A 17,141-nucleotide genomic window follows, 5' to 3' on the forward strand; every position below is an offset into this window, starting at 1 on the left:
CTACTTTTATTGTAATCAGCTGCAAATTTTACTTTTCAAAAAATATTTGATAAATAAAATGGCAAAACTGGTTATGATGAGTGACTCTCACTTCAGGGCCTGTGTGTCTGCTGCCTCTTCTGCTTGGAACTCCCTCGCTTCTCCCTCCCCTCTTCCTAGTTCTTTGCCCTGCTAAACTCTTTTACTTTTAGGACTCAGCTTGGGTATCACTTCCTCCAGAAAGACTTCTCTATACTCCACTCTGGGTGAAGCATTCCTGCTCAGTGTTCCCATAATGCCTGTGCATTTCCGCCTTCCATTCATCCTTCTTTAGAGTGACCTACAATGTATCTGCTTATATCTTCCTCTACACCAGTGGTTCTCAACCTTCTGGCCCTTTAAATGCAGTTCCTCATGTTGTGACCCAACCATAAAATTATTTTCATTGCTACTTCATAACTGTCATGTTGCTACTGTTATGAATCGTCATGTAAATGTCTGATATGCAGGATGGTCTTAGGCGACCCCTGTGAAAGGGTCGTTCGACCGCCAAAGGGGTTGCGACCCACAGGTTGAGAACCGCTGCTCTACACTATTACCTTCTTCAGAGAAAGGCCCATCTCATCTATTGTTCTATCCTAGCCCTTAACTTGGTTTATTTATCCATCTGTTGATTTTGACTGACGAACAACTATGCCAGGAGCTGTGCATGGCCACACAGTGTGTGCTCAGTAAATGTTTGAAAAGCAAGGAATGCATGAAGCGATGCCAATTTTTTTTAAGTGGAAAGATTAAAAGAGGCCTATAAAATGACTGAAAATAATGCAAATGAACAGGAAAACAACCTATATTTCCCCCCCGGCTGTAATTTCTGAAGTGAGGTTGCATGCAAACATCACGTTAGGTGCCAAAGTAAGATACTCACACTACATCCCCTGCGTAATGTCGAATTCGAAAGTCCCGATCAAACTCCAGGATTTTGTCTGAGGCACAGAGCTAAGAAATCAAGAAGGAGATTATTTTTAAAACAGCCATTTACACTTTCCTAAAAATATATTCCAATTTCATTGAAGAAGATAATTTTGTTACAAAATCGTGATATCATTATGAATGAAATCACACGGTGTGGGGCTTGATTTAAATATTCTGCTTGTGTGGCAACGACTGGGAGCTTTCACTAGAAACCCACACAGCACCCCCTGCTATGGACTATGGGCGAATGACCAAGTTCTGGACAATGGAAGGAGTGGAAGTGAGGTGAGGCTGTTCCAGGTCAAAGCTGGTAAGAAATGGGCAATCGTCCTCTGCACTTTCTTTTCTCCTCCCACTAGTTGGATGCAAAGAAGGACACAGGGGATGGAAGAGGCAGAAGATGAAAGAAGTGTGGGTCCTTGGAAGAGAAATAGACTTCTATTGTCTATGATACTTAAATCTTGGCTGCTATCATATATCCTATATAATTAAGAGCTAATATGCTAATTAGACCGAACAGCAGAATGACCGTCTGGACGATCTTCCGGATGAAGCCAGGGCTGTGAGGGCCGAGCCCCTTGCACAAATTTCCTGCATCGGGCCTCTAGTATCCTATATAATAAAAGGCTAATATGCAAATTGACTGAACGGCAGAATGACTGGTTGCTATGATGTGCACTGACAACCAGGGGGCAGATGCTCAACGCAGGAGCTGACCCCTGGTGGTCAGTGCACTCCCACAGGGGGAGCACCGATCAGCCAGAAGCGAGGCTCATGGCTGGCGAGCGCAGCAGCAGTGGTGGGAGCCTCTCCCGCCTCCATGGCAGCGCTAAGGACCCCTCGGGGGATGTCTGACTGCTGGATGTCATGCACTGGGCCTCTAGTATATATAGATTTAAGAATAGTTTATTGATTTTTAGAGAGAGAGTAAGGGAGGGAGAAACATCGATGTGAGAGTACATCAATCAGCTGCCTCCTGCATGCCCCCTACTGGGGATTAAGCATACAACCTGGGCATGTGCCCTTGACTGGGAATCGAACCAGCAACCTCCTGGTGCATGGTAAGATGCCCAACCAACTGAGACAGGGCTCTTGGCAGGCCAGCCTACCCTGACTGATATGGTTTCATTTTCCATGTTCCACTTAAGGAGGGCATTTAAGTGCTTGCTGTCTGCCAGGCATGTACATCTTTCAATCCTCACAACTGATATTTTAAGTAAGTATCATGAGCTTTCCTTTTCACACAAGGAAACTAAGGGTGCAGGAGGCGGCTGATCGGGGTTTCTCTCCCATCGATGTTTCTAACTCTCTATCTCTCTCCCTTCCTCTCTGTAAAAAATCAATAAAATATATTTAAAAAAAAAGAAGTCAGGCAATTGGCAGAAGGTCACACAACCATTAACTGGTAGCTCTGGGAAGGATCCCTGGGACCGAATGTAATGTCTGTGCTTCCAATGCACAGTAAGTAGGTAGCCTGGCTTTATCTGCCTTCTGCCAAGCTGGGACCCCAGTTCAGGCCTGTCATTGCTTAGAGATCAACCTTGATTCTTCTCTCTCTTATTAACCTCTTGCTTTTTTTAAAATCCTCATCCAAGGATATGTTTTTTATTTTTATTTTTTATTTTTTTGAGAGAGAGAGAGAGAGAGACATCATTAGCTCTCTCTCGTATGTACCCCGACCAGGGATGGAACCTGCAACCTAGGTATGTGCTCCAACTGGGGATTGAACCCACAAAATTTTTAAAGTATGGGACAACACTCCAACCAACTTTTATAAAACCCTTTTATTTATAAAATCCCCAAAGAAAAAGGACCCAAAATATGTCTGTACTAATTAAATATTCTTACATTTGGATTCACAGTGATGAAAATATTCTGACAGCTTGGTTATTTCACTTCTTTCCTTCATTAGGCAAAAATCCCAGAAAACAACACATTTAAAAATTCCCCATCTTAGTGCTTGTCTGGGGGATGATGCTGGAGGAAGGAGCCACCTGGTCCAAGAGATGGCCAAACCCAGGCTCCCACATTTAAAAAAGAAGGCGAAAGAGAAATAGAAAGAGGGAGAGGGAGGGAGGGAGAGAAGATGGGAGGGGGGAGGAAGGGGAGAGAGAGAAGAGGGAATCCTATCTCTACAGATTAATAACTGTTCAACATTTCCGATCAAATCAGTAGCAACTGCTTAAATGCACTATGTACAGTTGCTACCTTAAGAATAAGATTATATTTCAAAATACTTGGTTGACACATTTAATTCATGTGTATAAATGGCCAACGTAACACATATAAAAAATGAGGTGATTTCTCACGGGAGAGTCACAGTTATTTTTTAAAATGAAGTAGAGCCTTGCATGTGTTAATTGAAAATTCAATATTCTGTAAGATTTACTTGGTATGACCATGACCAATTCATTTCAAATTTGACAAACACTGATGGTCTATCATCTGGTGGGCACAATTCTCGGCGAGTCTCCAAAACCTGAACAGTGAGTACAAAGGACATTTTTAACCCAGTCCTCCAAAACAGGACGCTGGCCCGCGTAATCATGCCATCTCTAACAACATCATGCTAAAGGATTTAGGTTGCTTCTAACTTTGCTCACTGCTCTGTCCCTAGCACCCAGGATAGTATCTGAAAAATGAGAGGCGCTTAGTAAGTATTTGCATTATAAATGGGGAACCACTAAAGGGATAGTAGTACGTGAAAACCGACTTGTAGTAGGGCTGCAAGTCATTCCTCAGTAGCAGACCAAGGAGAATATTTTAGAAATAAACTGTCCTAAAATAAATATCAGCTAGAAATCTGTATCTGGATGGTTTGTTCTTTGTCTAGTTAACTGTGGAATCTTGCTATTCTGATGACATAATTTCAAAGGGGATGAAGTTAGAGAACATATTTCTTCGTGCTGAACAATGGAGTGCATCCTAGATTTACAAGGGATGACGGAGGAGCAGAAATGTGTGCCCCATTTCTGTGGAAGTGAGGAAGAATGGGGACTGGTCTTCCTCTAGCTTATGGCTGCTAGACAAGCCTGCATTTGTAGGAAACACTTGGGGATGATGGTGTACCCCCTCCTAGGACAAATATTAATGGTATACTGCCATGGGAGGCAGAGCACAAAGGTCTGACAACCACAGCTGCCACCAATTATTCGGAAATGGGATCTATAGCTAACACTTTTTTTTTAGAATGTGAAAAATGGGGGGAGGGGGTGGTTAAAAAATATACCCATGCATATAAGGAACGACTTTCCTTGCAACAAATAGAATTACAGCTAGAATTTCTCTGTTTTTAAGAAAATCACATAGTCTGGCAAAGCACACATACCACATCTGACAGCTGAGGGCTGTAGTAAAAAGTAGAGGACAAAAGCTATTTTCAGTGCCAGAATGATGATCAGGGCTGCAGGAGCAAAATCGAGCACATGCACAAGGACTCTGTACCTATTGGTTAGCAATGACATCATCCCTTTTCCTATTTCTAGTCAATTGAGCAGTCTGGAGCGCCCTCTCCTGGATGATATGAGTTTTATCAACCTTGTCCTCCTATAAATCAGAGAAGGCAGAATTTATCCGCAGCAATAAATCCTTAACTGGATGCTTATGGCCTGTGTTGACTGGACACACGGTTGTGATAACCCAACATAGGAAGTCATTTAAGTCTGCCACACAATGCGGAAAACCTCACGCACGAACGCGAGAGGATGTCCTCAGGACACACGTTACCTTGCGGCTGGAGAAGTGCCCATGTTTGCCCAGCTTGCTGTTCAGTGCTTCGAGGAACATTGCGTCGGTGACCTTGCCGACGTTCATGCAGGCGTCGTCCAGGATGGCGATGATCCCCTTGTGCTGCTGCTCCACCAGGTCCACGATGATCTGATTGTTGAAGTAGTCGATCTGCGGGACACAGCACAGAGGCAATGCCCAAGGGAGCAGGGGCCGGACCCGGAAACACCAGTGCCCCGTGTGCATCAGTTACGTCAAGCTCCCTCCATGGTAAACATGTGAATGACACCTGTGAGGTCTGACACTCAAATTCCCTCAGAGGCTTCTTTGCAACAGGAGACATTCTCTTCGATGAGAATAGGTCCAGGCAAAAATTATAAAGTGGGTAACGTTTCTCCCATCACTACCTGCTGTTTTAATCTTGTCTCCGCCTCCTGCACCTGACCCTGCTCCTTCAGACTCTCAATCCCCTAATCTGCTTGCCATTAACCACAAGACCCAGACTGCACTAAGCGCCAGCCATTAACCTTAAAGTAGCATTTGACATGTAATTTAACGAAGTGAAGGTATTACGCAGAACTTGCATTCTATGGACCTGGATTAAAACCCAAAGGAGCATTCCCCTCCAGTTTCCCAAAGTTAACAAGCCTATATGGGTATAACAGAGCTTTGGGGTTTTTCAGGATATACCATAAAGAATGTAATGCTGAGATTAAGTATCTATAAGAGGTAAGAATGAGCTTTTCATTTACTTCCATGAGCTGAATAAAGTTATAAGTAACTCCTGGCTTTTTGGCAACTTCAATACACACAGGGTTTACATCAGCGGTCGCCAACCTTTCAGACCTCATGGACCACCAGTGGTCCGTGGACCACCGGTTGGTGACTGCTGGCTTATACAACAATTCTCTCCTACACCTGTTCATTCTGCTGTCCTGCAGCTCACACATCACCTGCAGCTCACAGAGAGCACAGGGGCCTGGCCGGGTGAGCTGTGCCTCATGCGAGGATGGGCGGCTGATTTTCTTACATTTTAATCTGTGTGTGAATGTGCTCCATCTCATTGATGAGGTGCCTGAACTGACAGCTGTCTCTATTAACTTCTGTAAGATCCGTAAGTCAAAATAGATTATTAAAGTGCCTCAGTATTCCTGTTCCGTGCTATTTAAAATCAAGGAATCATGCCGGTTATTTGTCTGTGGTTTTCAGCTCCATTCCTACTCTTTTAAATTCTTTTGTATTTTACAGACACAAAGTCTCAAAATGGGTGGCTTTTACTTTCTTTTTTGTGCTCTTCTGGTTTGTCTAAATCAGTGGTTCTCAATAGAGGGTGACTTAGGGCCCTGGGGATATTTGGCAACCTAATGTCTGCTGACATTTAAAACAATTTCCCCCCAATTTTTATTGATTTCAGAGAGGAAGGGAGAGGGAGAGAGAGATGGAAACATCAATGATGAGAGAGAATCATTGATCGGCTGCCTCCTGCACGCCCCACACTGGGGATCGAGCCCACAACATGGGCATGTGCCCTGACTGGGAATCAAACCATGACCTCCTGGTTCATAGGTCGATGCTCAACCACTGAGCCACACCAGCTGGGCTGTCTGCTGACATTTGTAATAGTCACATCTAGAGAGTGTTATGGGCCTCCGTGGGAAGAGGCCAGGGATGCTGCTAAATAAACATCCTACAGTGCACAGGATAGGCTCACATCAAAGATAGGTCTGGTCCAAATGTCGCTAGTACAGCGACGGAGAAGTACTGGCCTAAATATTTACCTTTCTTGTGGCATTTATTACATTTCTAATTAGGGAGAAAAGTTATTTCCATCTTTTGGGAAAATATCCTTAAAATACTCAACAAGCAAGAACTCTATATTAATGAATAGCTGAAATTTTACACTTTGGGATGGGGGAGTTAGAGACTAAGTCTTTTGTCCCAGGGACAAAGAAGTAGGTTCCCTACAATTCTAATGATATAAACCAAAAGTGACTCATCTTTGTTAAAGAGTCTAGTAACTGTTAGTTCGTAAGTTTCATGCTGCTTAAAGTAGTGGCTTCCAAACCAGTTTCTTCCAGCAACTGGCATCTCCAGGAGGTTTCTTAGGGGACCCAGGGGCACGCAGAGATGTGTGTGGGGGGGCAGGGTCTGGGCCCCCCAGTCCCAGTCCAAGTTAAGCAGCTTTGTGCCAAGAGTCAAGTTCTCAACAGTGAAACGTGACCTGCCAACTATGGCACCAAAGGCTTTTAAAATGGAATCACTTAGACAACCAGACATGTGTGCCTCCCAGTGAGAGTTCACACACCATCGGTAGAAAAACACTGGCCCCTGAACCTGGTCGAGATTCTAGATCTAACAACCAAGGACATACAAAAAACAGAGAAACACAGTTGACGACAGCTCAGGAATCTGATCAGCAAAAAGCAGACTCGGGAAACACAACGAAACAAAGGACCCGTAATCTTCAACAAAAGATGACAAGGAAAGAGAGAGAGAGAGAGAGACAGAGAGAGAGAGAGAGAGACAGAGACAGAGACTGGGTGAAGAAAATCTATAGATATGTGAGAGATGTATTAGCCAACCACAGTATAGGAGCTTTATTTGGATCCAAATTCAAACAGACTGTAAAAACAAAACAAAAGGACTCTAAGATAATTGAGAAAAATGTGAAATCTGAACACTGGCTGAACATGTGACACGAAGGAATTACTGTTAATATTTTAGGTGTGATAATGGTATTGTGCTTATGGTTTTTAGAGAAATACACTGAAATATTTTCAGATGAAATAAATCACATTATTGTCACATCACAGTCTGAGAATTGCTTCAAAATGGTCTGGGAGTGGGTGGGTACAGTTCAGTGATGACTGTTAAAGCGGGGTGATGCATACATTAAGTTTATTATATTATGATCTCTGCTGTTAGGTCATATATTTGAAATTTCTGTAAAAAAAAAAAAAAGAATGAATCACTATGTTCAGAAGTCTGGGGTTCTTAAAGGAAATACTTGCCCGGAATAGTGATTCTCATCTAGGGGGAGCTGGCATAGGGTCAGGCTTCTGCTCTCCCGAGGTCACATATTTCTTGGTTTATTTCGCTAAAAATTTTTGCGTGTTCAGTGCTTTTGCTCCTTTTTCAGATGTTTGAAATCGCTTCCTGCAATTGTTGACTTTTCTCTTTATCAACCATGTAGGTGGAATTTGATACTCAGATGATTAAAGGATATTTTTGACCAGTATCTCTGAATCACATCTGGGTAGCAAGTTTCATGATTCCATTTGCTATAAAAACCTAAGCCTCAGTTTTAATTGGGTGTTGTACAACACATTCATTCTGAGAACGCTGCATATAAACTTCATTGAGTTACATCTGAATTGTGTTGTAAGAGTTCACTCCTTAAATCAAAATGGTAGGTAATCCTATTACAAAGTCATAGCACACTTTGGTTTATTTGAAATAGGCAAAATTTATACTGATATACTTGGAGAACATTTTACAGCATTCTAATGTTTAACAAATGCAAGGCAAAGAGGCAATCTGAGGCAGGGACGCTAACATTGCTTCCTTTTTCCAAATGAGAGGAGAGGGACCGTGGGAAAGTAAAAAGGAATATAAAAGTGATTAAAATATGGCCTTTCGAATAGTTTTTTCACTGCTATCATGTTGAATATCACAAAATAAATACTGACTTTATTTTTATTGTCTCTGCTCTTTGACAAGAGGATAAACACAGTTTTATAAACACAGAAACTCAGGGACGCTCCGATGCTTTTGCATGGCTCAAGTCTGTTCTTAAAATTGTTTAAAACAGCCGAAACCGGTTTGGCTCAGTGGATAGAGCGTCGGCCTGCGGACTGAAGGGTCCCAGGTTCGATTCTGGTCAAGGGCATGTACCTGGGTTGCGGGCACATCCCCAGTGGGAGATGTGCAGGAGGCAGCTGATCGATGTTTCTCGCTCATCGATGTTTCTAACTCTCTATCTCTCTCCCTTCCTCTCTGTAAAAAATCAATAAAATATATTTAAAAAAAATTGTTTAAAACAAACATTCAAAAGAAAAATTACTAGGTCTCATTGCCATCCTGATTGTCATGCTTTATAGCGGTGGTCTCTGGATTTGCACCTGAGACCAGGCCTGCGTTCTGGTGACGTTATTACCAGGCTAGTGTGACTCTGACAAATATTACAGTTCACAAAGAGCCACGAAAAGAGAGGTGAGAGTGGAACTGTGACATGCAGGAAAGAAACGGAAATGAACTGAATGTAAGTGTTTCACGCAGGGATTTCAGAGAACAGGAATAACATCCACCGAGGACAATACCATGTCATGTAGCTAACAAAGCCGAGAAGGAGGGAAGAAAAAAAAAAGGAGTAACAGGAGAAAAAGAAAGAAAAAGAGGAAGGAGAAGAAACTAAAACTGGAAGCAAAGTTCAGCCAGTTTAAGGCAAAAGTTGCTGCTGCTCTGAATAACTTATAAATGATGCTGAACTCTTAACAGACATATGTGAACCAGAAAATCCATGTGGTACCCGCCATAAAGTAGAGATGTTAAGGTTACTGATTAAAACTCAGCATTTTCTGGGCACCAACAAGGGAGTCTTTTAAATTAGGAAAAACCCATCTACCTACCCTGAAAACAAAATGTATTTACACACCCCCAGAAGAAAAGCTGAAATGTTGTTGTTTCATGTACCCAGACAGATTTTTAAAAATGCCTTTTAAAAAATGGTAGGATTTGGCATTATCATCATGTGTGACGGGCCTGAGACATTGTCCCCAGAGGTGCACTCACGTGCTTCCAGGGGATCCCTTCTCGCTGGTACTCCTCTTGTTCTTGCTTCAGAACCAGCTGAATAAATAGCTGCTGCAGTTTCTCGTTGCAGTAATTGATGCAGAACTGCTCAAAGCTGCAAGAAAGGAATACATTATGTTTAAACAAATAAAAAGTAAACAGCAGGCCCTCGCTGGTTTGGCTCAGTGGATAGAGCGTCGGCCTGCAGACTGAAGGGTCCTGGGTTCGATTCTGGTCATGGGCACTTGCCGGGTTGCAGGCTCGATCCCCAGAGGGGTGGGTTGTGTGTGTGCAGGAGGCAGCCAATCAATGATTCTCTCTCATCATTGCTGTTTCTATCTCTCCCTTCCTCTCTGAAATCAATAAAAATATTTGAGAAAAGAAAAAAAAAGTAAACAGCAAGGTTTTTTAGTTAATCCTCACCTGAAGATATTTTTTAAATATATATTTTTATTGATTTCAGAGAGAGGAAGGGAGAGGAAGAGAAAGAAACATCAATGATGAGAATCACTGATCGGCTGCCTCCTGCACACCCCCTACTGGGAAATGAGCCTGCAACCTGGGCATGCGCCCTGAAGGTAAATCAAACCATGACCTCATGGTTCATAGGTCGATGCTCAACCACTGAGCACACCAGATGGGCCTGAAGATATTTTTCCATTGATTTTTTAGATGGGGAGGGGGTGAGAGGGAGCGAGAGAGAAGGGGAGAGAGAAAGAGAGAGAGAGAGAGAAACATCAATGTGAGGAACACATTGACTGGCTGGCTCGCACACCAACCCCGACTGGGGCTAGGGGTCGAACCTGCAATCCAGGTATGTGCCTTTGACTGGGAATCGAACCCGAGTCCCTTTGGTGCACACGCTGACCCTCCAACCACTTACCCACACTGGACAGGTCAAAAGTAAACAAGAGTTCTAAGTATTTAACCCGTTTACCTGTTGTTGTCGAAGATTTCAAAGCCATAGATATCCAATACGCCAATAACAGTGTTTTTCCCATGCACTGTGGTGTCATAGTTCTTGACCTCAATAATATCATTGATGCGAGTCACAATCCAACAAAAAAGGCGCTCATATATTGCCTGTGAGGAAAACAACATCATAAATTCTTTTCTTTTTTAAATATATTTTATTGATTCTCTACAGAGAGGAAGGGAGAGAGACAGAGAGCTAGAAACATCGATGAGAGAGAAACATCGATCAGCTGCCTCCTGCACATCTCCCACTGGGGATGTGCCCGCAACCCAAGTACATGCCCCTGACCGGAATCGAACCTGGGACCCCTCAGTCCACAGACCGACGCTCTATCCACTGAGCCAAACCGGCCTCGGCCAACATCATAAATTCTTGCTGGTTTGGGATTGAGTCCCTGTTTCGGTTGTGATATGTTTTAAATTCCTCTCCTCCTCCTTCTTAACATTTAGCATAGCTGTTTTTACCCGAAGCAGAACAATACAAATTGCAGATTGTCTGATAAAAAAAGCAATGTAATGGATGCAAAACTAAATGGTTTGAGTTTTTAAGATTATTATCAGTATTATGCTTATTGTATTCCAGCAACATTCCCCAGGTACATTTCCATACTCAGCTATTTCAATAATTTGCCTACTCCCCCAGGTAAGTCACTTCCTTGCTTTGTTTTGAATCTAAAAAGTGGGAAAGCAACGAGTTAATAACTACGTTCTGCCAAAGCTCTGTAAATTTGAAAAATGCAAATATTGATTTATAATGCTAAATAAAGACCTGGGCTAAAGGCCACAGTTTGACATTCCCTGAGAATCAAACACATATCCAATACACAAGGATATCCATGCCAAGTCATATGTGGACAAAGGCACTGCACATGAACACAGAGCCATATCCTGGTACAAACATGCTCTGCAATGTCACATCCTTAGAAAGCCTTTCCTTACCAGCTCCCTCCAGCCACCTCCCTCTCTACTGGTCCACATCTATACACACTGCTCCACTCATCACCGCCCCTTCTCTCTGTAATCCACTCCGGTCTTCGCTTAGCTCCCACTACTCCACCAAGACGGCTCATCAAGGACCCCGAGCAGCCCTAGAGACACCCTCTCTTGTCCCACTGGTTCTCAACCTTCCTAATGCCGCGACCTTTTAATACAGTTCCTCACGTTGTGGTGAGCCCCAATTTCATTGTTACAAATTGAACATAATTAAAGCATAGTGATTAATCGCAAAAACAATACGTAATTATATATGTGTTTTCCGATGGTCTTAGGCGACTTCTGTGAAAGGGTCGGGACCCACAGGTTGAGAACCGCTGCATTAGAAGGTCATCTCATTCAGATACTCAGCACTCCTCACCTGAGTGCCCCATTCTTCTGGAAAACTCCTCCTCCCTGGGATCCAGGATACCACCCTTCCCTAGTTTTGTTATTTCATTGGCTGCGCCTTCTTAGGGACCTTTGGTAGGTCCTCCTCCACCTGACCTCTGAAGGTGGGCATGCCTCCTGGTCCTCTTCTCTTCGCTCTCTAACACCTCTCCAAGTGGTATCACCCAAAATTAAACAGCAGATATACACTACTCCCAAATGTCTTATCCCAACGCAGACCTCTCCTCCGAGCTCCAGATGCCTACGCGTGACCTGACACCATCATCTCCCCACCCCCCCCCCAACTGCTCCTACCCTACTTTTCACCATGAATAAATGGAAAGAGAAACATAGGAATTTATTTTTACGGTGCTAAGCAAATATAGACATGGTCTTCTCCAAGGAGCTTAAGGAGCCAGGTGAAGGGAAAATCACACACATGTGCGCACACACACACTGACTCACTCTAAAGGACAGGTGTGTGAGATCTGAGGAGAACTGAGCCTGTTCAGTGTTCAGAGAGGCCAGGCAAGGCTTCCCTGAGAAAGTGGGCTGAGAGCAGGATGAGTGAGAGTTACCAGGTGAGAGGAGAGAGAAGAACCATCAGAGCAGAGGAAACAGCACGTGCAGGGCCCTGTGGCCGAAGGAGAAAGGGATGAAGACATCATGTAAGGCCTTAGAGAAGGCTCATGTGCGGGAGTGAAAAATGGAGGCAGGAGCGGTAGGCTGGAGCCAGACCACGTTAAGGAAGTCCCTTGATTTCTTCATTCTCCAAACAAACAGGTCCTGTGAATTTTATTTTCCAAACACAGTTGGTCTCAACTCACCCTCTTCTCCCCACTGCCACTGCTACCTCCCTAGCCCAGGCTGTCGCTGTCTCTCTCCTAGATTACTGAAACGTCCCCTTCTAATTGGCCTCTTTGCTACCATTCTTGCCCTCCCTCCTCCCCTCCTCCCCTAAGATTCTCCATACTGAGGTCAGAATGATCATTTTAAAAATTCAAACTTGATGGCACTGTCCCACCTTCAAATCCTCCACTCCCCATTGCAGTGAGATGCATTCAAATTCTTCCCAAGACTAAAAACCACACCCGAGACTTACACAAATAAAAAGTGGAACAGAAAGCAATCTCATCAACCAGCAAAATAAAAAAGAAAATGTAAGACTTGAAAAACATAAAATGTTTGCCACGCAGAAAATAGACCAAGGGTTAAAGTGACCAGCTTTTACAAACGGACGATAAAAAGGTAACAGCCCCAAAGACACATGCACAAAGGATAGAGCCAGGCAATACTCAGTGCAGATTTAAATACCTTCTATGACAAGATGCTCAGATACACTCGTCATGAAAATTAAAGAAAGAATGAGCTATAACTAGGTACCCATAAAAACCAGTAAATTTAACATTTAAAATCAGCATGTCCTTTGGTCTGGCAAGCTCATTCCTGGGCGTCCATCCAACGGAAATAAAAGCACTTGTGTGTGTAGAGAGAGAGATGTATGGGGCCAATTGCAGCATTGTTTGCAGTGGCAAGGAAGTAAGCAAGGTAAATGACTTAGGAGGAGGACATCTAATGCATGATGGAACCATCACCGCACACTGGTACACAGACAAACAGAATAGAGCAGACGCCATCTGTGGACTTGAAGGGGCCTTCCACGAAGCATTATTGAGTGAGAGAAGCAAAATCAGGTGTGTGAGAGGGGACCATCTGAGCGAGGGACCCCCAAAGCAAGTGCCCTGGGCTTGCCAGTCGGTCGGTCAGCTTTGCTTTTCTCAGATCATTTTCCAACAGAGATGCTCACAATCAGGGGTGTTGATGTAGACTGTGATGGCCAAAAAGTATCATGACCAAAGTCTCTAAAAGCCTGAAGCTACTTTCAAGGGACCTCTGAACACATCCTCACAGCAATTCACTAAAACTGCAACTGAGCCTGGCGGGCATAGCACAGTGATTGAGTGTAGACCTATGAAGCAGGAGGTCACAGTTCAAGTCTGGTTGGGACTCGTGCCCGGCTGTGGGCTCCATCCCCAGGAGGGTGTGTGCAGGAGGCAGGCAATCAATGAGTCTCTCTCATCACTGATGTTTCTCTCTCTCCCCCTCATCCTTCCTCTCTGAAATCAATAAAAATATTTTTTTAAAAAGTAAATAAGATAAAATGAAACTGAGACCCACACCAGGCCCAGAGAACATGAGCTGAAATCCCACCTTTGCGAAGGCGTCCCTGCCGTAGCACGCTTCCTGCTCCGTGTGCTGCTTGTCAATGATGTCACGCCCTGTGGCCACAGTCCGGTAAAGAAGGGCTTTCTCAACCATGTCCGTCTTGGTGGAGAGCAATTCTGCTAGGATGGATACGACCTTGCCGTTTTCAATGAGAGGCGTGTCACCATCCACTATGAATTTTAAATTTCCCTATACCAGGAGTGAAGAAATGAGACACACCATTGCCAATGAGATTCTGAAACAGTATGTCAGGGATAGTTATATAATGCAAAGTGACTTTGTTTGTAGCACATATTTTCCTAAATATCCTATCTAATGAAAGAGTAGTATGCAAATTAACCATTACTCCAACACAAAGATGGCGGCACCCAGTCCTCTCAGCCCCGCTGGAGTCCTCCAGTCCTGTGAGGGGTGGGGGGCACTGAGAGCAGGGGCTGCTTGGCCGTCGTCGCGCCAGCGACCCGGGAGCGGCCAAGCAGGCCCTACAGACAGCAGAGAACCATGGGGAGCGGGCCTAAGCCATCAGTAGGACATCCCCTGAGGGCTCCCGAATTGGAGAGGGTGCAGGTCAGGCTGAGTGACCCCCCCCCCGCCCCCGTGCACAAATTTCATGCACCGGGCCTCTAGTATGACATATAAATACCTAGCGCTTCATCCATCATTTTTCCTCTCTTCTCCAGACACCTGTCTCTTTTAACTTTCAGTATATGTTTTTGATGGGTAGATGTTTTATATTTTGATGTAGTCAAATCTATGCATCTTTTCCTTATGAATCTTTCTTGGGTGTCATACTTAGACCATCTGTACTCCAAAGATTTTATAAGTATTCAATATTTTCTTCTAATAGTTGAACAGTTTTTTCGTACATTTAAGCTTTTGATCCACCTAGAATTTGTCTGTATGTGGGGTAAAGTAAGAGTCTAACCTTGTTTTTTCTGACAGTTTGTGAGTTGCTCCAAGAGTACTTATTGAATAGTTCAGCTTTTCGTCCTGATTTGAAATGTTACCTCTATTATATATTAAATCCTCTCCAAGTTGTTGAGTCTATTTATATTCCATTCATTCAAGAAACACTTACTAACCAAGTGTCCAGCACATCAGCTAATCAGTTGATTAAGCTGGTGAATTTTGCAACAAGTTTTAAGGTTTTATAGCTTTTATTATCATTTAAAACCTGGTAAAAATTAGTCATGTTTCCTCTCCCCACTTCCCCCTACTCTACTCTTCCTCTTTAATACATTTTTATTTGCTCCTCTTACATGTTTACTGTTCCAGGTAAATTCTAGAATGATTATGGCAACTTCAAAACAAAATTTCTATTTGGATTCTGGAGGATACTGTTATAACTATATTTATAAAGTAGTTTTAGGAATGAGACAATTTATCACATTAAAGTCTCCCAGTCAGAAACACAAGATATCATTTATATTGCTACATAGTATTTTTATATAGGTCCTGATTCATTTAGAGTTAAATCTTGTGATGGTAAAGTGCAAAGTAATTTTTATTCCATATTTGAATTCATGCTGTCACTCATTTATTGTAAGGTTGCATGTTCATTATGTTTTAAACATGTCCAAATATACAGGGGCGGGCAAAAGTTGGTTGACAGTTGTTTACATGGAAAGACATGCAGGCTATGATTATTACAACAGCTGTATTAATTCAAAAGAATGTCACAATGCAACTGTGAACCTACTTTTGCCCACCCCTGCACAGATGGTTAATGAAAGAAATCTAACCCAGGGTTCCTCCCTTCCTCTGGGTTTGGTGTGGGGTCATGGAAAACAACTGGACCATAATGCAGCCAGCGTGGTCCATGGTGCTGGCAGCCGTGAACTCTGTGCCTCTGACCCAGTCATGCTGCCACCATTGGGCTCATCCCCCAACCTGCAAAACGAGACCATCAAAACTCCAGTTCCAATAATCTATGGCTCCAATGTTTACAATGCTGTTAGGAATTCATTCTGTCCAAAAGTTTTTAGTCACATCATTGCTGAATTCTTTCATTCTTGAGATGAACCACTTCAAAGTCAGACATACCAATAAGATAATTAAGTCAAGCCACAGTCTCAAATCCTACCGTGGCTTGGAAAATATTATTATATGGTGGAGAGAACTCTTGATGGAGAAATTTCTTCAAAACATTACTTCTGAAATCTATAGGGGAAAAAAAAAAACCACCCAAACTCTTCTGAAAGAGCATCCTACCGCCACAGGGAGGTGACAGATTCTGAGAGATGTCCCTACTCACCAAGTGAAGAATAGTCGCCAAAATTTTATACACGGTCTGAATCTCCTCAGGTTTGAAGCCAATTACTTTCATGGCATCAGCTACCACTTTGAATTCGGCAGCATCATTGATAGAAGACTAGGAATGAAAATGGAAAAGTTAAGTCACAGGCATTTCACATGAGCATTAAAACAATGATGAGACGAAATTTTTAAGTTTAGTCAAGGTCTTGATGCTTGTGTCGTACGTCATTGAGAATGCAGAGAAAATAACAATGATTTCCAGGGTAGAAACGTCCTGCAGCACCAACAATGCCCACTTGTGTGTGAGAGCTGCTGTCACTCCTGGACCCTCCAGGAGGGAGCAAGTCCTGAGCTGATTCAGCGAAGGGGATCGCTGCTCTGGGATGAAGGAAGGAAACAGCAGGGGATGTGAGCTCCAAAGGGAAACCCTGGCTGTGGAGCCTCCAAGACACACACATGCTTGGCATCGTCTCCTGGGCCTTTGGTCCCTCACTCGGTCTTGCTGAGGCTGGAAACAGCACTCCCTCTCCTGCACGGCCAGGTTATTTCACAGGTGAGGAAAAGAAGACCCTCAACGCAAAGCAACCTGCCTCAATCATTCAGTGAAGCTAATAGTCAACAGTCTGGGCCTATAATTTCACCTTTTCACAGACATTCAGTGAATCTGACCTTCTAACTGGTTCAGGGGGTTTGCTATAGATGAAATGTCTGTGTCCCCGCAGAATTCCCAAGTTGAAATCCTAACCCCAAAGGCAATGATTTTAGGAGGCGGGGCCTTTGGGAAGCGATGAGGTCATGAGGGTGGAGCCTTCACAATGGGGTTAGTGCCCTTTTATCAAAGAGGCACAGAGATT

At 43.5% G+C, this 17,141-nt stretch overlaps 1 protein-coding gene across 5 annotated transcripts in view; it reads right to left on the reverse strand.

Annotated features, from left to right (window-relative positions):
- The window catches only part of MYO1D (myosin ID), a 268,215-nt gene that overhangs the window by 153,788 nt on the left and 97,286 nt on the right, over positions 1–17,141 (reverse strand). For 3 of the 5 annotated variants that reach the window (XR_004972856.1, XM_036340564.1, XM_036340566.1), the window contains exons 7-12: positions 16,286–16,402; positions 14,017–14,220; positions 10,406–10,551; positions 9,469–9,583; positions 4,678–4,848; positions 905–975 (exon numbers count right to left, since the gene is read on the reverse strand). Coding sequence is in view for 2 of the 5 variants with exons in the window: in XM_036340564.1 (XP_036196457.1) it covers positions 905–975; positions 4,678–4,848; positions 9,469–9,583; positions 10,406–10,551; positions 14,017–14,220; positions 16,286–16,402 (824 nt within the window). In the remaining 3 variants the exon portion in view is untranslated. The remainder of the gene's footprint in view (positions 1–904; positions 976–4,677; positions 4,849–9,468; positions 9,584–10,405; positions 10,552–14,016; positions 14,221–16,285; positions 16,403–17,141) is intronic. The other 2 variants (XR_004972858.1, XR_004972857.1) reach the window with 1 other exon arrangement.

Source organism: Myotis myotis, unplaced genomic scaffold, assembly GCF_014108235.1.
Source record: "Myotis myotis isolate mMyoMyo1 unplaced genomic scaffold, mMyoMyo1.p scaffold_m19_p_17, whole genome shotgun sequence".
Taxonomy (NCBI): domain Eukaryota; kingdom Metazoa; phylum Chordata; class Mammalia; order Chiroptera; family Vespertilionidae; genus Myotis; species Myotis myotis.